The sequence below is a fragment of the Antechinus flavipes genome, chromosome 3, assembly GCF_016432865.1.
Source record: "Antechinus flavipes isolate AdamAnt ecotype Samford, QLD, Australia chromosome 3, AdamAnt_v2, whole genome shotgun sequence".
NCBI classification, from domain to species: Eukaryota; Metazoa; Chordata; class Mammalia; order Dasyuromorphia; family Dasyuridae; genus Antechinus; species Antechinus flavipes.
The window spans coordinates 386,737,952-386,764,675 of record NC_067400.1 but is presented as its reverse complement, the minus strand read 5'-3'; the positions used below and the strand labels follow the sequence as shown (position 1 = coordinate 386,764,675).

General features: G+C 32.6%; 1 protein-coding gene across 1 annotated transcript in view; it reads right to left on the bottom strand.

Annotated features, from left to right (window-relative positions):
• The window catches only part of LOC127554443 (GPI inositol-deacylase-like), an 81,200-nt gene that overhangs the window by 15,382 nt on the left and 39,094 nt on the right, over window positions 1–26,724 (bottom strand). Inside the window, exons 18-21 of the mRNA XM_051985967.1 lie at window positions 12,757–12,850; window positions 11,003–11,093; window positions 2,380–2,577; window positions 878–1,013 (exon numbers count right to left, since the gene is read on the bottom strand). Coding sequence (XP_051841927.1) covers window positions 878–1,013; window positions 2,380–2,577; window positions 11,003–11,093; window positions 12,757–12,850 — 519 coding nt within the window. The remainder of the gene's footprint in view (window positions 1–877; window positions 1,014–2,379; window positions 2,578–11,002; window positions 11,094–12,756; window positions 12,851–26,724) is intronic.

Sequence of the window (26,724 nt, the reverse complement as noted above, 5' to 3'; positions counted from 1 at the left end):
GAAGCAATATTAGTTTCCACGGGAACCATTTATACTAATTTACTGCTACGCATAACAGCTATATCCAAAATAAGTAAGGAAGGAGGGATGATGGTGGCAAAAAAAAAAAAAAAAAAAAAAAGCCCTTGCATAACAATGTTAAAAGCATATTAAATAAAACATATCAATAAAAGAAGAAAAATACTGCCTCCCCTTTCTCTCAAAAAAAAGTAGTTCAGTTTACTAGTTGTTACAATCTTCCTGCACTATTATTGCCTTATTTTATTTTACCTACTCTCTTAATTCTATATATAAACTAGCAAGCTATTCTAGGTAAGTAATCTTCTATATGTTTTCTAAGTTGATAGTTTTGTGCTTCAACCAATTTTTTCATTATTTGACTTACCATCACTGTTCTAAGTATGTGTAAGCCACCTTCTCCCATATCTTAAACCATGTTACTTTTCCCATAGCAACTATTAGATTTGTTACAGAAAATCTAGTTACTGTTCTCACATCTCAAGATGGATTTTAACCTCTATTTTCCTTTTATCAAATGAGATAGTAGTTGTACTTAGCACAGTGCCCAGCACATAGAAGGCTCTTAATAAATGCTTGTTTTCTCCTCTTTTCCTTTTTTTGGCTATTAAGCACCAAATTTTACTATGCTTAACTATTTATAGATGCAAAGTACCATTTTACAGCTTATCAAACCAATATACACAAGTGTCATAATATTAAAAAGAATTTATAAACTCTTTTTGAGGAGTCTGTATGGAATATTTACTATAATAATAATTACATATATATATGTAAATATATATATATAGTAAATAATCATTTACTATAATGATGAGAACCTTCTAACACTTGAGTTAAAAGACTTTTAAGTTGATACCTTAAATACATAGTAAAGATAGATGAGAAGTATTGCAAGTGCTCCACAAGTTGTCCAACCAATTATTAGCAGAAGCATAATCAGAAGTGATAATCTTGTTGTTATCAATCTGGAGTCGTTGGGGATTTCAGAAGGTCTAAAATAACAAGAATATAGTCTTTTAAAATTCTTTAAAAAGCAGCTCAAATCCAGGACAATAATTTATACTGTAACATCAACACTTTGATAATGAACAATTCTGAAACACTTAAAAATGCTGATCAATGCAATGACCAAGCATGAATGACAATAAAGGATATTATCCACCCCTTGATAAAGAGGTGACAGACTTATGCAGAATGAGACATATTTTTGGACATATCTAAAAAGGAAATTTATTTTGTTTGACTATGCTTATCTGTTAAAAGGGTTTTGTATTTTATTTCCTTTCCTCTAATCAGTGGAAAGAAGAAGGAAGGCAAAAGGAGAAAAAAATGTTTCATAATTGAAAAAAAAAATGTTTAAACAGTCCTATGGTCATATATTAGAAACAATGTGGTCCCAATGGGAAAGATAAGTTTAAGAAAATTCTAGGTTTATAACAATCTTAAATAATGGTAATTGTTGGAATTTTAAAACTTTTAAGTGCAAGAAGTATTTCAAGACATTTTTAATTAATTAAAGATATTTTCAGAGTTTCAAATTACAAGCAGAAGTAGAAATCAAAGTTAAACATATTATCTATTCTATTTATACATATTATAGCTAATAAGAACTAAAGTGATGAATTTACAAAATAGAGGAGGGCAATTAGCAATAAAGTGGTAGTTCTATTTATATACCTGTTGTGAAGAATATTCACCTTAATTTAAATCTTAGAGCCTAGGGTTCCAAATATTTTTTAGTGAGAAGGGATTTTTTTCATTTTCCTAAAAACTTGTAGAAGAACTGGATATAATTATATTTTAATGAAGTCAAGAAGCAGGGAATGATACTGAAAATACAATATCTGAGCACGTACAAGCAAGGGGGAGAGAATTACTTATAACTAGTTCATGCCAGAAATTCTAGCAAATGATCCAAGAATGATATGATAAAGAGAAAATGGCATCATAAAACAGTTTTGAGGTGTATAAGCATAAATACTAATTGGGAACCATTATGTCAAGATTTTACTATAGGTATAAGAATACAAAAATAACAGTCCTAAAACTGAGCTACCCACTGAGAAAAATGTAGGATAGTCAAATTCAAACATATTTCAATTCACTCATATTTGCTTTTAAAAAAAAAGAATATCTTAAAATAACTACCTATGATGATAAAAATGAACAGTCATTAATTTGTAAATTATCTACAGAATTATCTACAATTAATGTTTAGGGAAACATATAAACTAATTTTTAAGTTTCTCTTTTAAGAACATAGCTTATGAAAATATTTAATAGCTTTAAACTATAATCTTAAACCTTAAAGAAGAAAGATTTAAACAATGACTGAAATGAGTTTTTTATCTTTTTTACCTGTTTAAAGTTAGCCACAGTGAAGAAAGAAGCCTCACAGATAAAGAAGAAAGTATGCCTCCCCAGTACGCAATACTGGTTCCAAACAGAAAGAGGACCAATGATACAAGTGGGAAACACATGCTTTGTGTATTCAGAAAAATGGCATCTAATTCTGGTAAGAAGAAACTATCCCAAATTTCTTTAAACCAATTATAGCTGTAAAGAAAAAAAAAGACAATATTTTAATTAAAATATCATGCATATAGTCAGATATTATGTATATACATAGTTATCATTTAACTAGTCTAAACATGTTTATAAAACTCAACCATCATATTCATTTAGAAGTTTTTTTAAAAAAAAATCAAAAGTACAATAGTTCAAACTTAATCAAAGACTAGTATCTACTGTCCTACAAAGACACATTTTCAAAGAAGACAAAGCAAAACTTTAAAGCAATTATCTAGGTAAAATAAATTCTGAAGGCTGTATAGGACAGGAGTTTTCCACCTTTTTTTTGTGTTTTGGTCCACTCTGGTAATCTAAAGAAGTTCACAAAGCCCTTCTCAGAATATTTTTAAATGAATAAAAAAGAATACATGAAATTATAAAAGAAATAATTTATATTAACAATTATAAAAACATACATTTAAAAAGTTCATATTAAAAACCCCTAATTTAGGGGATAAGGATATCCATTAAAATTTTAAATATTTATCAAATTAATTATTTAAATAACTATGTTTGTGTTGTAATTTCATTATGACATAAAAGAATGTAGTTAATTTTTATCTATGGTAATAAAAATGAGCAATTCTACAGATACCAAAATAGTAAAATAAACAAAAATCATTTATGTTTAGTTGTTTTAAGTATTTATATTTTATTTTATTTTAAAAATTTATTCTATTTTTAATTTACAGAATAAAACAAGCATTTCTATAATACAGATTAAAATGATTGCACATAAAAATTCTAATATGTATAAATTGCTATTCCTTCCCTTTTTTCTTCCCCCATTCTACAGATGGTTATGATTAGACACAAATACATACATACATATATGTATATGTACATACACAGACACACATACATACATATATGTAAAATCATTCTATACCTACTTTTATCTATCAGTTATTTCTCTGGAAGCAAACATCATCTTATTTCCTATGTCCTTTGCAGTTAATTTGGATATTTATAATAGTCAAAAATGATATTCCCTCAAAATTGTTCTCAAAACAATAGTACTGTTACTGTACACAATGTTCTCTTGTTCTGCTCATTTTGCTCTTCATTATTTCATGCATCTATCCATGTTTATCGTGGAACTATTTCATATTGCACAATAATATTCCATCATAACCTTATCCCATAGCTTGTTCAGTTATTCTCTGACAGACATCCCTGCAAATTCCAGTTCTTTGCCATCATAAAGAGAGGTACTATAAATTAAAATATATGGGTTCTTTTCCTTTTCTCTAAATCATCTTTGGAAATAGACATTCTAGGTCTGGATAAAAGGGTATAAGCAATTTAATTATTCTTTGGGCATAATTCCAGATAGCTAATTGGATTGGATCAGTTTATAATTCCACTAAAAATGAATTAATGTCCCATGTTTTCCATATGCCCTCCAATATTTGTCACTTTCCTCTTCAGTCATTTTAGCTAATTGGATAGGTAAAAAATGATAGCTCAAGGTTATTTTAATTTTCATTTCTCTAATCAATAATGAATTAGAGCATTTTTATGTAACTATAAATTGTGATTTCTTCATCTGAAGATGCCTGTTCATATCTTTTGACTATTTATCAGTTGGGGAATGAATTGTATTCTTACAGCTTTTACAAAGTTCTTAATATATTTGAGATATAAATAAGACTTTTATCTGAGAAAACCATCTGAAAAAGTTTTCCCTCAAATTTTCTGCTTTCTTTCTGATCTTGACTACATTTGTTTTATTTGTACAAAAACTTTTTTGAAATTATCCATTTTACCCCATACATTGTTCAACTATTCATAAGTCATAAATATGTTTCATATTCTTCAACTTTTCTTATACTATCTCTCTTTATATGTAGAACGTGCATTCATTTTGTCTTTATCTTGATAAATTGTATAAAATGTTGGTTTATGTCCAATTTCAGCTATACTGCTTTATAGTTTTCCCAACACTTTTTATCAAATCATGAATTCTTGTCCCAAAATTTTAAGTCTTTACACTTATAAAATACAAGGTCAAATGCTATATTTATTTGCTGCTATAAATTTTCTATGTCTAACTGTGTTCCACTGAACAACCTTTCTATTTCTAAGCCAGCACCAGATAGTTTTAATAATTACTGCTTTATAATACAGCTAAAGATTTGGTACTGCTAAACCTCTTTCATATATATGTGTGTGTATTTCATTTTCCTTTGATATTCTTGACTTTTTGTTCTTCCAAATGAATTTTTGTTATATGTTCTAATCCAATAAAAATAATTTTTTGTACATAAATCAGGTTAGGTAAAGTTTTCATTATATTGGCTTCGTTTACTAATGAACAATTAATATCTATCCAATTATTTAAATATGATTTCATTTGTAGAAAACTTTTTTTTTAATATTGTTTATATAGTTCCTGGATTTCTTTTGGCAGCTACATTCTCAAGTATTTTATACTATCTACAGTTATTTTAAATGGATTATCCTTTATTATCTCTTCTTGCAGGTTTTTTTGTTTGTGATACATATGGTGACAATTTATGTGGATTTGCTTTATATCCTTCTAATTCTTTTTCTTCTCATGATACTGCTTAGATGTCCAATATAATATTAGATGATACTGGTGACATGTTGTACACTTGAGCTTACTGAGAAAATTTCTAGTATATCCCTATTGCAAATAATGTTTGCTAATTGTTTTAGATAAACTTTTAAAAATCAATCTAAAGGGAAAAATTTAACTGTAATGGGCTGAAGCTCGAATTGATGCACTGAGGTCCCAAGCACGTGAGGCTAAATAGTAATTGGACCATACTCTATTAATATATATGCTTGGACAAAGAATGGCCCCTGCCCACTCTTTGTGCAAGTCCTGATGTGTTGTATAGGAAATGACAGTTTTGGTGGGTAGAGGCAGAGGGGCAGGAAGAGAGACAGAAAGAGACTGCTGGCTGGTTCCTGTGGCAGCTGCTCACATTGCTAATTCCCCTTCACCTCAAAAAGAATAAAGATTAAAGATTTTCCCTCAACCTGAATTCCTGACTCTGGCTGATTTTAAAATATGTGGTCATCACACTTAACCTATGCCATTTTTAATAGAAATGAGTGTTGTACTTTATCAAAAGCTTTTTTTTTTTGCATCTATTAATAAAACCATTTGTTTTACTTTTATCATTAATATGATAAATTATGTTAATAGTTTTCCTTCAAATAATGCCTACATGATTTGAATGCTTGCATTCCTAGGATAAATCCCATTTAGTCGTAATGCATAATTTTTCTAATATATACTCTTTTAGCTAGTATTTTATTCAAGATTTTTGCTGAAATTGGTGTATAAATTTCTTTCTTCATTTTTACTTTTCCTGCTTTAGGTATCAATATTTGTTTTATTTGATTTATAAAAAAAGTTTTGTAGGATCCCTTCTTTGCCTATTATTTCAAATATTTACTTAATATCAGAATCAATTTATCTTTAAATGTTTTCTAGAATTCACTTGTGAATCCATTTGGGCCTGGAGTTTCTTTTTCCTTAGAATCTCATTTATATCCTGTTCAATTTCTTTTTCTAAAGTAGGTCTATTTAGATAATCTATTTCCTCTTCTGGTAATCTAAGCAATTTATATTTTTGTAACTATTTTTCCATTTCACTTAAATTATTAAATTTACTGACATATAATTGGGCAAATAACTCCTTAAAATTGCTTCAATTTCATCTTCATTAGTGGCATATTTATTTACCTTTTAATTTTTAAATTAGATGTATTTATTTAAGACAAATACAAAATAGAAAAAAAAAACAAAAAAAAGGAAAAAACTTTCATGTGCATAGCAGGACATGAAAGGATTCAAAATATGTAACAATAAATCTCCATTTCAAGAAGACATATATAATAATAGAACATATTGTTTTCAGAACTATGTTTTCTTTTGTTTTCTGCTGTGCACTTTTTTACTTTATTCTTTTTCCCCCTTTCCTCCTCCTAACCTCTCACAAGTAGACTACAGTAAGCATGGATATATTTATATATACAAACATGAGCACACACATATACATACATACAAATGTGCATACACTCATATACATACACACATACACTTAGATGTCTATAATCATACACAAGTACATTCATAGAAATCTAAGGGTTGTACTATGCTTATTTATCCTGTCTCTGAAGGGATAGCAACATCTTACATTCAAGTCTGTCCATGTATTTTTAAATCTACCAACTTATCCTTCCCTGTGCCACAGCAAATATTCTAACTGTACACTATAAAGTTGTTTTGAATAGTCTAAAACAATTTTATGGCTGACATAATAATAAAGATTTCTCTTTTGACTGAATCATTTTTTAACTTTGACTTTGAGATCAATGATAACTACCTCTATTTTTTTCCTAATTTTATGCCTAATTGTTACTGTGTTTCTACACATCTCATTTTCTATCTCTGCTAACTCTTCTATTTTACTTCCAATTGCTATCTTGCCTTGTTATTACTTTAACCTTCTCTGCCCCATCAAGGATCCTTCCCATCTTCCCTTTTCCAATTTTTTCTTCCTTCTTTATTCCATTTCCATTAATCTACACATCTTATCCCACTCCCCTTAATCTCCATACCGTTCTATATCCTGTCTTGTCCTATTCCCTTCTCTTCTTATTTCTTTACAAATTTTGGAGAGTTTTATAACCTTCTAGATATATAAGTACTGTAACCCATTTCCAACAACTACCAGCCCTCATCCCCCATCTAATTCCTCTGTGTCAGTTCTTCCTCTTGCATATCATTCATATAACATAATCAATATTTTTACCTTTTCCTACATGGTTTGCTTTTCAGAATCATATCATACTATCCCAACTTTCTTTTGAACTATCCAATTACTATGACAATTTTAGACATGTGGTTTACATTTCCACAAGTAAAATATGAACGATTTGTTTTTACTGAGTTCCTCAAAATTATTCTTTGATGTTTACCCTATATTTTTCTTGGCTTTTATATGTCAAATTTTCTATTAAGTTTAGGGTTTTTTTTTTGGCAACAAATTCGTTGAATGCCCAATATTTTAATGTTCAGGATTATGCTTAATTTTGCTTTATATAATATTTTCCATCACAACTCTAGTCTTTTGAACTTTCAATATATAATAATCCAAGGCCTGCAGTCTTTTATTGAAGACACTAATAGGTCTTGTGTGACTCTAATTGTGGTAATTATTTTGTTGTTGTTGCTTGTAAAATATTCTGACTCAATATGTCCAAAAACATTAATGATTTTTCCCTCCAAAAGCCACATTACCTCTAATTTTCCAGTTTCTATGAGAGGTACCATATCCTTCATCTTTACAACCCTGATGTCATCTTCAACTCTTCTACTTTCCACATGACAAATCTATTGCTAAATCTTGTCATTTCTACTTCACACCATCTATTTTATGTATATTCTTTGCTTTATTCACACAGCCATCATCCTTGTTCATGCCTTCATCTTTTATCACCTGGACTGTTTCAATAGCATTACATTTTTGGATCTCCCTATCTCAAGTCTCTCCTTAGTCCAATATAGTTTCCAAATAGCCACTAAAAGTAAAGCAAAGCAAAGATTTGTCTAAGTCAACCCCTTACTCAAAACTCTAGTGGCTCCCTATTATCTCTAAGATCTATTATAAACTCATCTGCCTGGGATTTAACAGTTTTCACAACTTGTCCTCTTCTGACTTTTCAGTATCTTTAATACTTTTTCTTTTTATGTACTCTATTGTACAGTCTTAGTAAACTATTTGCTATTCCCCACAGAGGATGTTTCATTTTCTGTTTCCCTGAAAATGCACCATCTCTACTTCATGATTACAATGTACTTGTTGTACTTTACAATATAAACTGACTTCCCTCCTTACTTCTGTCCCTTAGAATTCCTTATTCCTTCAAATCTCAGTTTATGTGTCATTGCACAAATCATTCCTGATATCCCTGGTTTGGTAGTGCCCTCATTCTTAAAACTACTTTGAAGTTATTTTCTATATATTTATATATGTACATACATTTATTTTCCCTGTGAGAATCTGTTGAATATTTCAAATTTATCTTGTAAATAGCTTGTTTGAACATAGTTGTTTGTGTATTATCTCCTCCTTTAGATTACAGATTCCTTGAAAGCAGAGACAATCTGTTGTTATTTTTTATATTGCTAGGGCTTAGTACTACTATGTCTGTATAAATTAGGGACTTAACAATTATGGGAGGATTGACTGGGTTGAACTGTCTTTAGAAGCAACGCCTTTGATGAAGTGGAGGTCAGTTGATCATTTACTACATGAGTTGTAAGGGATCTGGCTTTTAAGTGGGAGCTAACTTCTAAAGTTAATCACTTTCTACTCTGAGATACTATGAGTCTATTAAAGTTTGACTTTGTTCTTTAATTATTAGCTCCTTTTTAAAATTTCTTATCATAACTATTCCCATAACTTTGTATTTTCCTTTTATTGGTCATTCTAAAAGTTTTTTGTAAATTAAATATGGGGCACTATTCCTAGAGTTGCATCTCTCATCTTGCATTTTCTTTCTTTGGATCTATCTTTCCCTGACTCTGACTCCTATGGTGCTAGCAGCTTAGGTACATGATGCCAGATACCCCAGGCAACTTAGCAGTACACAGAAGCTCCCCAAACATCCTTTTTTAATGCTTTCTATAAATTCAATCATCATATTAATGTGAGAATAATTGGCAGAAGGAACAATAATTCTTGTTACTCAAGGAAACTGAGTAGAAAACCAAAAGGGTTGCTCAGGATCACAAACTGTAGCTTCAGTGACTAATGAAGTACAGCACCTAACACCCCAGATTTTGGGGTGATCAAGGTGGCATCATGGAGGCTGAAGTGACTACCCTTTTCTAGGGTTTTGAATTTTATTTCTCCCTGATAATATATTGGGGAAATGGCTGGGTAATGAATAGTTAGAAAAGAAGTTCTCTTAGCCCAACCACTTCCTGGCTGTTTGTGGAATTAAGTAGAATAGGAAAGAGACAAAGAAATAATGAGGTGAGGGGGCAACTAGGTGGAACAGTAGACAAAGCACAATTCCTAGAGTCAGGAGGGCGTGAATTAAAATCTTGCCTCAGAAACTTACTAGCTGTATGACTCTGGGAAAGTACCTTAACCATAATGGCAGGAAGAAGAGGAAAGAAAGAGAGAGGGAGGAAGGGAAGAATGGCCAAAGTCTGGGATTCTATGCTGAATAGGGTCACAGATCAAGCTAGTAGGGACCTCTGAAATAATTTAGCCTAATTTTGTTGGGATTCCAAATGCACCACACTATGCTGTATCCAACTTCAAAGTTGAGTTATCGCAAAAGAAATTTAAACTGCTATAAGCTTTACTAGAAAATACAAGATGATAAGCAAATTATGCCTTTTCTTTATGGGAGCAGTTAGATGGCACTGTACATAGTACATTGGGCCTAGAAAGGTCTGAGTTTCAAACCTACCTCAGATACTTACTAACTGTGAGACACTGGGAAAGTCACTTAACTCTGTTTCTTTTAGTTTTTTCATTTGTCAAATAGGGCTAATAACAACACTTTGTTAACTGTAAAATGCTTAGCAGCACAGTGCCTGGCCCGTAGTAAGCACCATATAAATGCTATTTAGGCATTTCAGTCCTGTCTGACTCTTCATGACCCCATTTCGGGGTTTCTTGGCAAAGATTCAGGAACGATTTGCCATTTCCTTTTTTAGTTAATTTTATAGATGAGAAAACTGAGGCAAACAGGCTTAAGTAACTTACCCAAGGTCACACAGCTAGTAAGTGTTCAAGTGGTGAATAAGTACATGCAAACTTTATGTAATGGAATACTACTATGCAGCAATCATTGATAAATTTAAGTAACATCAGAGGAAAATAAAAGGAAACAAAATAGCAATATATGCGATACAACAATGTCAATACAAAAGTCATAAGAAATATAAAAAACTAAAAAACCAAAATGTTCCCAGATAATAGATAACAAAATACAAATTCATTTTTCAAGGAAAGGCAGGAGATGAAGAATGTTGCATACAATGTCAGAATGATTATTTTAGCAATTGTTTCTGCTGAACTTATTCTTTGTTAAAAGGAAAAGGGAAGATTTACCTTGGAACAGGGAAGATGGATAATTTCTAGAATTGACTACAAACAAAAGTATCGTGATCCTTATTTCAAAATATGAAATATTTTAAAATATAGTAACAGAACTTGTCTAATTTCTTATTGTATACTACAAAAGACAATTGTAAATAAGCTGATTTTGAATTACTTCAAATCATAATATAAGTTGTTTATAGCCAATTTGTGAAGGAAGGGCAATAACATGGGGAACTGATATTTACCAAATGGCATGCTGTTTTAGCCTCTAAATAAAATTAAGTCATATGAAAAACATAACTCACCCCAACATGAATTTCATAATTATTACAAAAGGATCAACTTTGTATGGCTTGGCTTCTCTATCCAACATAGTGGTATAATCTAAACAATGGCCTAGGAGAAAATTTAAATAGAATTCATTGTAATTAAGCATGAGTTATTTTAGAGAATTGCCAATAAATGCAATAGTTTTAGTTTTAGGAACAGTACATATCTTTAATAGCCAGAGTAATACCTGATGAAAAACTAAATGATTTCAGAGACAATCCGATCCATTCAATCTTTTAAACAAATAAAAATATTATAATAGTTGACATTTATTAATACTTTACAATTTACAAAGCAAAAATTTTCTCCTTATAACAATCTAATGAAAGAAATTTAAGCATAATAATCCCCACTTATAAATGAGTCAATCAAGGATCAGAGAGTTTAAATGACTAGTCTATCCTCACCTAGCTAATAAGTAGCAGACAATAATTTGAACCAAGCTCTTTTAATGCCTTTTTTGTTATCCCACAGATATCTCTAAATCAAGGAAACAGATTTTAATAGAGGCAGCTTTTAAAAGAGGGCAGTTAGATGGCATAATGGATAGAGCACTGGCCCTGAAGACAGGAGGAAATAAGTTCAAATCCAGCCTCAAACACTTAACACTTCCTAGCGCTGTGGTGACCCTAAGCAAATCACTTAATTCCAATTAATCTGCAAAAACAGAACAAAAGGCAGTCTGAGACTAAACAAGATGGCTGGATGGGATGACCTCTAACATCAAGGCCTCTATGTCTAAATCAATCATACTAACAAATTAGCCAAACATTCTAGAATGTGTTCAGGAATTCTTGAAGGGCATGATACAAAAAAGAAATCAATAAACAATGAATAACTATCTGGGTTCAGGCCAGCGAACTATGCTAGGCAATAAGAAAGATAAAAGATATAAAAAATGTTTATCCTCAAATAGCTTACAGCTTGATAAAAAAATGGGAGGAACCTTAAGAGTTTCTCCCTCATTTTACAAATAAAGAAATAGGTCAAGAAAGGTTATTGACTCATCCAAGGTCATACTTGTAGCCAACCAGAGCAGAGTCACAATTTATACCAATGTACTAACTTCAAATAGTTTCCTCTCTCCTTTCCCCCACCCTTAGAATAATATGTCTTCCCAAAATGAAAGGTAAATGTAATCAGCTGAATGAAAACATGAAAAGCAAAAATAATTTTTGTGGGGGCCAGATAGTTCAGAAAATCATTAGCAAGACTTAAGACAACAGTTATGATAGTGGGGTTTAGGGATTTATTTACCAGGCTTTGAATCTATTTATCTATGCATTTTACTAGCACAACTCTAGATTCTAGGATCAAAAGATGAGGTACTAGAAAGAGTCTCAAAGGTCATCCCAGTTCACTCTCTTCATGTTACAGATGACAGGACATATGGCCAGAAAATTTAAGTGACCTTGCCCAAGGACTCAGAGATAAGAATTGAAAGAGATGGGATTCAAACCTTAGTCTACAAATCTCTCTCACAAAAGGACTGATGTGGCTAACATATTTGGAGAAAATATCTAGATATTCTTCTAGAATGTATCAACTATTTAAAAATCAGCTTACAGAAGAAGGGGAAAAAGAAAAATAATCTGTTACTATATGGCTAATTTTTAAAGTACTTTTATTCCTCTGAATTTAAAATAATATTGCAATAAAATGGACTAATAACTGTTTCATTATAAATCTCATATCTAAAATAACAAAAAAACTTCATGGATATTCTTACCTACTGAAATAAGAGACTGTAACTGTCCTCCATAAGTAAGGAGGATACTAGACATGATATAGGCAGGAAGAGCTCCACCATGGAATCGAATTACCTAGAAAACAGATAAATCACAAGATATTTCCAATTATTCAAAATGTTGATGAAAATATATTCTCATGTGCAATAAAAATGCAATTTTTCATTACCTGTTTAAAAATATGGCCATATAATTTTTTTCAACAAAGAAAGCTAAAAATGATGGCTCTAGATAAATAAATTTATAAATATTATAAATTTGTTATAATATGAATGTTATCTGAATTTTGCCAAAAATTTGGGTAAGGCAATACACAGTTTGGTTAGAATGTATTACAAACCTATTTTCAAAGATATAATTCAAGTTAATTCATCTGCTAGTCTATCCTGATTGCTATATTTCTATTTCTCAAATACAGGATTCATACCTTTGATAGATATATGTACTTATTTTTTTTTTTGCAAGGACTTCTCTAGCTTCTAGCTTCAAAACAGATATTCCCTGCTGCTACTTGAATCCTCTTATGTATTCTTCATTCAATAAAGTTTATTAATATGATACAACAGTTTTCTTAATTACCATTTCAAGAATTTGTATTACTGCATTCTCATGAAGACTTCATTTATACTTAATCCATAATAAAATCCTTAATTTTCCCCCAAACTTGACTCTATTCTTGATTTTAAACATAATCCTATTCACAAGAAACATTAAAAATTATATCCTTAATGTTATGAAATTGAAAATTATCTAAGTACATAATGAAATCAACTTTCTTATAAAATATCTTTGCTAGTGATATTTCATCTTCTGAATAACATCTTGGCTCAGAAGTTGAATAAGCAAATATGAGATGCCAGACATGACAGATATATTACCAGACAATACTATGTCTTGGTCATGATCATTATTAGCACTATATGTGTCTAGTAACAGACTACCTTTGCTATCCCTGAGAAGGCCATGGTTCTGAAATATTCATTCCCTGTAGGTACAAAATTAGAGTAGAACTGATCAGAAAAGAAATTTCTATGTTCTTGTATGAATCAGCATGTGCTCTGTTGAGCAACATAAACATGTGGTAACTTTAAAATCTAAGGTAACTAAGCTTTTAAATCAGCAATTTTGCTTTTTGTAAGAAGGCAGCAGTGTCCATCAATAATATTCAGTTTAAACCCAGGAACACTTTATTCATTTATTTCTACTAGGATAAAATATGGCAAGTACTTCCAAATTAGACCAATGTTAACTGTATTGTAAAACTATTCAGTTGTCTAGTGATATGACTGAGAAGATCCCTTTCACACTTCAAAATGGCAAGAAATGCATTTAAATAAACAGTAGGAAAAGAAAAAATGTGGATATCACATTAATAGGCTCTCCAAAGGTATAGTTCCTGCTCCATGTTCTATGTGCTGATAGCAGTATACAGAGAGGGTATTACAGGCTGTGTAACCAGGTGGCATGGATTCCCACCAAGAACCTTCAAAAGCAACCCAACTGACATTCCTTAGAGTTTGTTTTCAGCAGCAATTCACCAGATTCCTTCATTCTTAGGCAAGACGAAATTCATGGATCTACCTGAGCAAACCCTAATTGTGACCTAGATGAAAGAAATGTAGCAGCACTGAATAAAACACAGGCTTAGGAGCTCTGTTACAATGCTATCTGGCTTCCCGATGTTAAAAATGTAAAAAAAAAAAAAAAAAAAAAGACAAGAAAAGAAATGGTTCCCAATGTTAAAAATGAAGAAAATGTCTGGCACTTAAATCAGTGCTATAGCTAACAATTTGCCTAACTTTCTCTCAGATGCTCAAAATAATCAGAAATGCAAATTAGCTTTAAAAGCCACTAACTACAATAATGAAAATGAGAGAAATTCTAACAGAAGCCACAATGATGAGGGAACACAACTCAGCATAGGGTGAAGAGTAAAGAAAAAGTACCACTTTTTTAGATACTCTCAGAACAAAATTCAAGAGAAGAAAATTATGTAAAAGCTACAACTAGAATTTCAAAAAAAAAAAAAAAGAAAGAAAAGAAAAGGGAAAACCCCAAGAATAATTGGAAAGCTTAAAAATTTTAAAAAGTATGCAGACTAAAGAAAGAGAGAGTGAAATTTAAATTCTTAAACCCAAATATGCAATGTTGGCAAAAGAATCCCTGAAAAAGTGAATTTAAAAATTTAATAGTACAAGAAATAGTAGAAAAAATTAAAAAACAAAATTGGAACAGGAGAATATGAGAAGTTAAGTTTGAATGGAAGGATGAATTTAAAAAAGAAATGTATTAAGAAAAACAAATGAATGATGAAGAAAAATGAGAAAGATTTAGTGAGGTTCAGGTCTAGGTTGGAAAAGGAATATACTAGAATCAGATTGTTCTAATAAATATAAGGTACAATATATAAAGCTGTTCTCTTTTTTCCTTTTAAATAAAGAAAAACAATAGTATCTACTCCAAAGAAAATAACAATAATTGGTCAGTTAACTAGCATTTATTTAGTACCAACTATGTGCTTAGCATATATAGATATAAAGAAAGATTAAAAAAAAAAAAAAGATTACCTGATGTTAGGTCCTCTATCGAGGACAAAAGGACTAAAACTGGATGGGTGGCTAAGTGGTATAATGGATAGAATGCTGGGTCTGGAGTCAAAAGCTCAACTTCTACATTCAAATCACACCTCAAACACTTACAAGCTGTGTGACTCTGGGCAAGTCACTTTTTGCCTGAGTTTCCTTATCTGTAAAATGAATTAGACAAGGAAAAGGCAAACCCACTACAGTATCTTTGCCAAGAAAATCACAAATGAGTTCATGAAGAATTGTAAACAACTAAAACAAGAACAGAGGAGGAGTAGCGGGTCGAGATAGTAATAATATTGATTCTTCTGACACATGATGCTGCGTCTTGTCCTTATAAAAAGGTGTTTTACTATTTCAATATAGCACATTAAGTCAAATACAGAATGCCCTTTTATATTTCTGCCTGAAAAAGAAACTACCAGAAAGTGCTATAATGAATTACATAAAATGTCTTCAAATCTCTGACTCAAATGAAGATTTACCAAGCTATGATATCTAGATAAATAAAACAGAACATAATTTAATTAGTCTGATTTAGGAAAAGTATGGTTCTCAGCGAGTCAAAAATCCTCTATTCCATCTCTGAAAACAAACTGTGTCAAGATGAACTTATGAATGAATTAAATTAAATTAAATAAGTATTTAAAGAATAAATGAGAAAGTTAGATGACACAGCAGATAGAACTCAATTTAAAATTGGGGGGATCCAAGCCCAGGGCAAACAGGCAACTTCCAGCAGCCAAGATTTCCACAGACTTCAGTATAGTCCCAGGCAAATGGGCAGAGGCCAACCCTACAGATACTTAAGCACATAAGCAGCAGGTCAGGAGCAGCTCCTGCCACATGTTTTAGCATAGTATCAGGCAACCACAGATGAATATATCATGCTTCATGGTAGCTCTGGGGAAATAAAGAAACATCCCCTCTTACCTCTCTCCTCCCAACTCACTACATACCACTTCACCAGCACTAAAACTGCAGCTCAGCACCAGGTAAGCAACCACATCTCTTTGGCCTCCAGCAGAGTGGGTATCTGCCCCACATACCCACTCGGGACAGCACCAGATACAAAGGTGCCGTGTAGGCTTCTGGGCAACATCAGTGAAGCACCAGGTAAACAGCCAGGGTCTGCAACCCTTGATACAAGAAGCTGAGACAGTGACCCTTCTACGCCAACAGCAAAGCTAAATTTTTAAAGGAAAAAGGCCATGAAAGATGAGCAAAAATCAACAACAACAAAAAGAATATGACCAAAGAAAGTTATTATGGTAGCAGGAAAGACTCAGAGGAGATAAAAATGCCAAAACACCTGTGGACAAAAACCTCAAAGAAAAATGGAAAGGAGTCTCAAGCCCAGAAAGAACGCATGTAAAACCTCAAAAAGGAGCTTAAAAATCATATAAGACAAGTAGAAGGAAAATTGGGGAAAGAATTGAGAATGATGCAAAAGAATTATTTTAAAAAATCAACTGTCTGGAAAAAGAAAATAACTGCTTAAAAAGCAGAATGAGCCAAATAGAAAAGGTGATACAAAAAACTCCTAAACAAAACAATTCCTTAAAAATTACAACTGGCCAAATAAAAAAGGAAGTACAAAAGTTAGCTGAGGAAAACAACCTCTTAAAATTTAGACTGGGCAAGTAGAAGCTAATGATTCTATGACACATCAAGAATCAACCAAACACAAAAATGAGAAGCAGAAGAAAATGTAAAATATCTCACTGACAAAACAACTGACCTGGAAAATAGATCCAGGAGAGAATTTCAGAATCATTGGACAATCTTAAAGCCATAATCAAAGGTCAAATGAAGCCCTGAAAAGTATTTTTCAAGAAAAATTGTCCGATATCCACAGGGCAAAGTAGATAGTGAAAGAACGCATCAATCACCTCAGGAAAGAGATCCCCAAATCAAAACTCCAAGCCAAAATAGCCAAAATTCAGAACAGGTCAAGGAAAAAATACTGAAAGTAGCCAGAAAGAAATAATTCAAATACTAGGGAGTCACAATCAGGATTACAAAAGACTAAACAGCTGTAACATTAAAAGATCAGCAATCATAGAAGGCAAAGGAATGAGATCAACAACCAAGAATCACCTACCTGGCAAAATTAAGCATAATACATCAAGGAAAAAATGGTCATTAAATAAAATAGAAGTACTTCAAGCTTTCATAAGGATACCAGAATTAAACAAAAAAATAGGTAAAAAATAAAAGAAAACAAATTATTTAATAGAGCTAATTGTTTGTATCCCTACATGGAAAAATGCTACTTATAGTTCTTAAAAATTATACCACTGGGGGCAGCTAGATGGTGCAGTGGATAGAGCACCAGCCCTGAAATTAGGAGAATCTAAGTTCAAATCTGGCCTCAGACACTTAACAAGTCCTATCTGTGTGACCCTGGGCAAGTCACTTAACCCAAAATTGCCTCAGGATATATATATATATATATATCATATACGCAATCAGTTGCAAAAAGAATATTCAACAGAGAAGTAGGAGGGAAGAAGATTAAGTTAAAAGAGGATGGGAGCTGACAAACTGATAAGAGGCGAGGGCAGATCCAAGGAGATGATAGATGGAAGTAAAACACTGTTGATGAGAGAAAAGGTAAAAGAAGAGAGAATACAAAAAGGAAGAGAAATAAGATGGAAGGAAATACACAATAATAATTATTGAATGTGAATGGGTTGAATCCATAAAATGGAAGCAGATAGAATGGATCAAAACCCACAATCCTACAATATGTTGTTTACAAGAAACATAGCTGAAACAGACATAGACACACACAGAGAGAGAATAAAAAGAGCTAGCACTATTCTATTATGCTTCAGCTGAAGTTTAAAAAAAAAGGAGGGATGGCAATCCTGATCTCAGACACAATAAAAGCAAAAACAGACTGAATTAAAAAAGGAAGGAAATTATATTTCACTAAAAGATATCATAGACAATGAAGCAATATCAATACTAACCATATATATATGAAGTGGTATAGAATCCAAATTCTTAAAGGATACGGACATAATGAGTGCATGATTTAGACATAAAGAGTGACATCATAAGCAAATTAGATGAGCAAGGAATAGTCTACTAGTCAGATCTATGGGGAAGGGAAGAATTCATGACCAACCAAGAAATAGAGGGCATTTCAAAATGCAAAATAGATAATTTTGGTATTATTATATTAAAACTCTTTTGTACAAGATTAGAAGCAAAGCAGAAAGGTGGGAAACAATCATTACAATACATTTAAAAGTCTTATTTCTCAAAAATAAGGATACAAGTCATTCTCTAATTGATAAATGGTAAAAGGATATGAACAGGCAGTTTTCAAATAGAGAAATCAAAGCTTATCTACAGGTCTACAGGAATATGAAGAAATGCTCTAAATCACTGATAAGAGAAATGCAAATTAAAATCACTCTGACGTACCACCTCCCACCTATCTGATTGGCTATTATGCCAAAAATGGAAAATGATAAATGTTGAAGAGAATGTGGGAAAGTAGGGATACTAATGCATTGTTGATGGAGCTGTGAACAGATTCAACCATTTTGGAGAGTAATTTGGAACTATGCCCAAAGGACTATCAAACTGTGCATACCTTCTGAACCAACAGTGCCACTGTTCTGTAACCCAAAATATAAAGGAGGGAAAGGGACCCAAAATGTGCAAAAATGTTTGCAGCAGCTCTTTTTTGTGATAGCAAAGAATTGGAAATTGAGGGGATGCTCATTAGTTGAGGAATGGCTGAATAAGTTATGGTATGTGCATGTAATTTAATATGTCTATGCAATAAGAAATGATGAATAGGCAGAATTCAGAAAACCTGGAAAGAGGAAAAACAAATTGAGGCAAAATGAAATGAGAAGAACCACGAAAACACTGTATACAGGGTCAAAAATATTGTGTGATGAAAAATTATGAATGATTGATCTCTTCTCAACAACACAAGACAAGTACAAGAGACTGATGAAAAAAAAATGCTATCTATGTTCAGATAAATAATTGATTCTGAATGCAGACTTAAGCATTTTTTCACTTATTCTTTTTTGTATTTTTCTCCTTTTTATTTGTTTCTTCTTTCACAACTATGAATAAATGGAAATACATTTTACATGATAGCACAGGTATAACCTTTACTAAATTGTCTAATATTTTTGGCAGAGGGGAGGAGAGGTGTAATATTCTCTTCTCTAAAATATAATGTTCTCTGTGAGCAGGTTTCTTGGAGGGCTTCTGGGAGCAGCTTTCATTTCAGTTCAATATAATCACCCCAAATGCAGCCAGGAGTTAAAAGTCTAGATCCTTTATTGTCTCCTTCAAAATAGCCAGGTTAGCTTTCTTAGAGGCCTATCTCTCTCCTTCATTCCAAGAGCTCTTGTCCCTAGTCCTTTGCCTCTACAAAGGACTCCTTCAGCCTCTCCTCCTCCGAATCTTTCCAGCCAGCACAAAGGTGGAAGTTGGAATGAATCTGACTCCGCCTCTGAGAGTGGGCTTGTGGGTCTCTCGAAGTGCATCCTGGTTGAGGCTCCTAGCTTATATATGCTCTCTTAAAGGTATGAATCTTGCAGAACTCTAAGTACTAAGTACATTTAGAGAGTTGTTAAGCACCCTGCTAAATAACCATTGTCTCTATCAATTCCACTGACTTAGCACTTTGTAAGAATCCTAACAGAGAGGAAGGATTTGGAGGAAAGCTTGGAACTCAAAATCTTGTAGAAATTAATGTTTAGGGGCAAATTAGGTGGTGCAGTGGATAGAGCACCAGCCTTGAAGTCAGGAGGATCTGAGTTCAAATCTGAACTCAGGCACTTAACACTTCCTAGCTGTGTGACCCTGGGCAAGTCACTTAACCCCAATTGCCTCAGCCAAAAAAAAAAAAAAAAGAAAGAAAGAAAGAAAGAAAGAAAGAAAGAAAGAAAGAAAGAAATTAAGGCTGAAAATTGTCTTGACATGTAATTGGGGGAAAATACTATAGATAAAAAAGAAAAAAAAAGAATTAGGAAGATCCAAGACTGAATCCTGCTGCAGGTATTTGTTAGCCATGTGACCCTCAGTCCTTTCTCTGCCTCAATTTTCTAATCTGTAAAATGAAAATAATAATAGTAAACACCTCAGAGTGGTGAACATCAACTGAAATAATATATGTAAAGCATTTTGAAAATCTTAAAATATTAGAGAGATATTAGTTATAAAAATAACTTCTACATAAATGTTCTCAAAAAACCCAAAACTATAACATCAAAACAAACTCCTTTTATGAAACAAATACAGTCTTGATAGTCTCAGGAAGAAAGGAAGCAGGAAAAAAAAAATATATATATATATATATACATTAATATCACTAAAATAAAATAAAATATTGGCAAAGATATCATAGCAATACCATAAATTTTTTTAAAAATATGACTTAATTATTTTTATCACAGATTGCAAATAAGGTCCAACATTAGAACAGGTATAAATAATAACTTTTGAAAAAACTAAAGCACTTATTTATGCCTCAAACACTAAAAACACAGGAATAAGAAATTTCTTTGCTGAATATGATAAAATGATTATGTGAAAACAAAAACTAGTATTATTTGTAATGGAGAAACACTGAAAAATGTTTTTAAAAATCATGGGTAGAGCAAGAATTCCCACTGTTTCCAATTTTATTTGATGTAGTTGATGTAAACTATGATTTTGGGGGTAAAGTGGTCCTGGGTTAGAAATCTCAAACCCTTCTGGTTGGGGCCCCACACTCCTGTTCATAGGAGAAACTCCCTGATAGCAGTCTCCTCATTCAATTCAATTGGAGATCCTGGTCTGGGGCAAAATCACTACCCTCTATTGAGTTGAAAATTAGTCCCTCAAATTCATCTAGAGATTGGTCCCTAGCTCAGAGACAAAAAACTCCAATATAATCAAAGGCTTTGCAAAAAGTCCTAACAGGATTTTGCCCACTGTTTTCTCAGTGTAATAAACTCAATTTTTGCCACAAACCTAGTCATTAGGGATTGTGAATTTTTTTGCAAAACCTGCTACACTGTCCAGGGAACCCTATTGCTGTCAGGGGATCTCTCAACCCTCATTTCTCACCTCATTTCAACATAGTGCTAGAAATGTTGGTTATAATAACAACAACAAAGACAAAAATAAAGGAATAAGCATAAGAAAAAAGTAGGCAAAATTATTATTATTTTTTCAGATGGTAAGATAATTTACTGAGAGAACCCTGGAAGATTAGAGAAAAGCAATAGTTTAAAGTAACAGTTTTAATAAAGGGGGAGAATGTAAAATACACACAAAAAATTATGACAAAAACATTATTAAGAAAACTCGGGAAAAAAAAAAGAAATTCTACCGAAGTTAATAAGAAAGTACAATGTCCCAAAGGACATTAACCCTGAAATGTACAGATCTTTAGTGTCCTCTACCCCAGGACACTTCCTTTCTTCTGATTGGAGAGATGTAGAGTAGACAAGGGTGAGCTCCTCCAGATCTTCATTTAAGGGCAGTCATCTCATTATTTCCCACTCAATTATACTATAGACTTCTTCCCGCCCCTAAAACATGTATCCTTCCCCCATTCAACCTCGAAGTATTTTCAGGCTGTTACTATGTGTTGCTCTCTTCTTGCCCTCCCCACTCCCACACACATCTTAGTGAGTTCATTATGAAAAAGGGTTATCTTTTGTCATTATCTGTATCCCCTGTGCTTAGCACAATATCTGGCAAACAGCAATAAAATAATTGCCTAAATGGTCTATCCCAACGAGCTTTTATCCAGTACTTCTCCTTCCTTTTGTGACTAAACTCTTTGAATTTGTCTGCAATAGGGGCTACTACTTCCTTTCCTTGCACTCTCAACTCTCTGTAGCTTTTACTCTGATCTTTCATCAATAATATTATTCATTCCTAATTGTCTAAGAGGAAATTAAAAGTACTCCCCTTAAATTCTAGTTCTTTTCTTTTATTTCCTTCCTTAAATCTCCTTTTCAAATCTGTAAGTTTATTTTGATTGTAATTATTCTCTCCTCAGTATTATCCTTTTACTTGTTTTCCAGGGGAGTTTGATGCATTTCTGCAAGAAACTCTTTGGGTTTGGGATCCAGTCTTCTTTGTTTAGTTCAGATAAGATTGAGTTTTATCTGATGCTCACTTACCCTACCCCCTTTTTCATACTTGCATACTTTTTTTTTCTCATGAACCCAAATTATGAGGGTGGAAAAAATCCAAATACTATTCTCCTCTTTGTTTCTACCCAAGATTATTCCTTTCCCTCTTCTGAATCCTTCAGAACTGTACTACTCCAATCCCAGGACCTCTATTTTTTGTATTTAATTCCCTTTCGTACTTCTTGAAGACAGTAAGGTTATGAATGCTTTTTTTTTAATGGTACTTTTCTTTCTATTAAAATGTTTGCACTGGATCATTCTATTGCACCTTCCAATTACTCAAATACTTTTATCTCTCTAAGTTTTTCTGGATTCTTGCATTTGCATTTTAAAATTTCTACTCAGCTTTGTTCTTTTCTTCCAAAACCAACAAAAATTTCCCCTATTCTAATAAAAATTAATTCCCATTTCTCCACCATCTTCAACTCCCATTCCAGGACTATATTCAGCCTTTCAGGGTAAGATAATTTTAAGCCTTAGCTTAAAAAGGCCAAGGTCTCCCATTTCAGAGCCATCTCCAGTTGCCCTGATCTATATCTGGCCATTGGACTCAGATGGCTCAGGAGGGGAAAGTGAGGTAGATGACCTTGCCCAGCCCTCCCTCACTTACATACAACTCACTTGCATGTCATGGCATCACTTCCCTGATGTCTTGGTCCTCTCCGAGGATGAAGGATAAACAGCAACAATGGCAACAACAATCATTCAACTAAAACTGTTTTCTCTAAAGTTATTAACAATCTTTTAACTTCTAAATAAAACGAGTTTTTCTCAATCCTCATTGAACTCCAATGAGTAAAGGTGTAAACACAAGCATTGTATCAATTAGTTCTACTTAGTACCTTGTTTCAGGTTCTGGCCCAAAACATCAACTCTAATGAGTTAGCAGTTTGTAAAGATTCCAACATCTCCCCCTTTCTTTTGTTTTAGAACATAGGATGGTCATGACCTCCCTGAATTCTCAAGGAGGTGAGAACCCCCCCAAAAAAGTGATCACACCTTCCCTGACACCTCAGGAAGGGAGATGAAAACACCAAAGGAAATAGGAAGTCAAATCAGATTAGCAGGTTTCTGAAGGGGCTTCACTTGAAACAGGTACACATAAATCCATCAATATGGGCCAGAACTTTGAAATCAGATATACATGTTATACATAAATCCATCAATATGGGAGGCATTACACATAATTTACATAAGCACATAGCAATATAACATAGGCTAGTAGTAATGTAACAAATAACATGAATCAACATGAAAATTTAAGTACTGCAATAGTCTCATCAACAATTTTTCATCTCAAGAAGTCCAATGATTCTTGCAATTACATAAAACACATAAGCACATAGCGATATAACACAGGCTAGTAGTAATGTAACTGCTGACCACCCTCATCTCCTGGATGCTCTCTTCTCTCTAGTTTTAGAAACAACCATTATCTCCCTATTCTCCAAATACTTACCTCCTTGTCAGTCACCTATACTGGATCTACATTTAGGTCATGGTCACTATCCATGGGTATCACACATATCTCTGTCTTAGGCTGTCTTCTTCCTCTATACTATGTACTTGATAATCTCATCAGCTTTCAGAGATTCAATTAGCACTTATGTACAGGTGATTCTCACTTCTATTTAAACACCAATCCTCTCTGCTAATCTGCAGACTCACATTTCCAATTGTCTACTGCATATCTTGATCTGGCTGTCCCTTTGACATTAATGATTAATGATTAAAATGACCAAAACTAAACTCACTTTTCCTTCCAAACCCTCTTCACTCTTCTAACTTCCCTATTACTACCGAGAATATCACCATTCTCCTATTTATTCAAGTTCTCAATAAAGGTGTCATCCACAACTCCTCACTTTCTCATCCCATCCCCATACCCAATCTTATCAAGATCAGTCTATTTAATCTTCATAACATCTTATATATATATGCCCCTTTCTCTCCCAACATTGCCACATTCTAGTACAGTTCCACATCACCTCTCGCTTGAACTGTATTGCTTGGTCCCCTGCCTCGAATCTTTCCCTAGTCTAGTCCATCCTCCATTCAGCTGCAAAATGAACTTCCTACTGAACAGGTGTCACCACACCACTCCCTCTTTCTTCCTCTTCCCACTCAATAAATTCTATAAAATCCATCTTGGCATTCAAAGTTCTTCATAATAAGTCACCTTTTCTAATCTTTTTGCACCTCACATACTGATGTAGAGCCACTGGCCTTCTAGTTGTTCCTCATTCAATCCACTCCATTTACTATCTTTTTTTGGAGTTGTCCTGTAGCCTGTCTCTTGCTTACCGTCTGTTTCCTGGCTTCTTTCAAGCCAACAAAAATCCCACCTTTTAAAGGAAGTCCTTCCTGGACCTCCTCAATTCCAATGTCTTCCTTCAGCTTATTATTTCCAATTTATCCTGTATATAATCTGCTTATACATAGATGCTTACATGCTTCCCCCCGACACACACTTCCCCGCCGAATTCGACTATGAGTTCCTTGAGAGTAAGGACTGTTTTTTGCTTTTTTGTATGTATACCCAGTATTTAGCACAGTGCCTGGCACACTGAAGGCCCTTAACAAATGTTTACTAACTGTGTGGTCATATAAAAATTGGTTTCAAACTATCTTTCCAGCTTTGTCTTTCATATAATCTATAATCCATGCAAATAGGGTATACAGTCCATCTAAAATTCAACTAAATATCTATTTCCCAAGTTCTTTTTTCTGCCTCTATATATTTGCTCTTTTCTGCTTCTAAATATTCGCTCACACTGTGAAATGATAGCTAGAAGTGGTATTTTTATCCTGAGATGCACTGTTACAGACATCCCTTAAGCCTTAATCATATTCTATTTTTATTATGTTTCTTATATTTGTTTTCTATGTGATTGGCTTTTTTTTTTGCATTATAGTAGTAAATGCAATCAATAATTTTGATTATTATTGGGAAAAGCTCTGTAACTTCCGGAAAACTTTGGAAAGTTTCAGAAACTTTCCAATATCTGACCATTAAAAGAGCTTCAATTAATTATAACTATACAAAAGGAACACACACACACAAACACACACAAAATTGACTCAGTCATAATTTTTGAGATCCATTTTCACTATATTCACTTGTACCTGGAACTAAACAATCATTTTTTTTCCTTTACTTCAATTTTACAAGGAGACAAGGATAGATGGCAAAGTGAAAGAACACTCATCTAATTCCTTAATATCTTTTCTATTTCTATTCCGCTATTTCTATAGCAGCAGAAAAATGAAAGCAAAGATGAAGTAAATGGAAAATTAGGATTGATTTTGAATGAAGAAAAAATGGGAGTATATCCAAATATTATATTAAACAAACAAAAAAAATCAGCCACTGGAATAAACTGAAGGTGGAATTCCAGAAATATATACAAAAGTAGAGATTTCTATTTGTAACTGTTACAAAATACCAAGAAGAGGAATAAAGTTCATTTTAATTTATATTAATTTAATAATAAGTAATGTTATTCCATCATTCCAAAGAAAGAAGAGCCCAAATAAGGAAAAATTAAAATGCAGCATGATGTATTTTCCTAATAAAAGCTTTTAGAAAAAAATTTAACTTTCAAGTTTACAGGTGTTTGTTTTAGTTGTACTTTAGATAGTTCCATGTGCTCACTTTTGTTCATTATTACTCATACTTTAATATTTCCAAACATCTATAATTATGTTAGTGTGGATTAGACATAAATCACAATTTCATCTAAAATTTAACAAATTGTTTCAAGAGTTGTTCGAGCCTCCTCCCAAATGCCACCTGCTGGCTAACATTATGATAATGAGTTGATTATATTTCATAAAATATTTTGCTCGATCCAGAAAGAGGATTATGGGGAGTCTATGTGGATCACAACATAGCATTTTCACTTTTGTTCTTGTTGTTGGCTTGCTTTTTTTTTCTTTTCTCATTATTTTTTGCTTTTTTGATCTGATTTTACTAATGCAGCATTTGGAAAAATGTATAGAAGAATTGCACATGTTTAACATATTGGAGGGAAGGAAGGGAGAAAACTTTGGAATATAAGGTTTTGCAAGGATGAATGCTGAAAACTTATTTTTGCATGTATTTTGAAAATAAAAAACTGCTATTAAAATATTTTGCTCAATATCATTAGGATATATCAATATCATTATATATCCTATATAAAAATTTCTT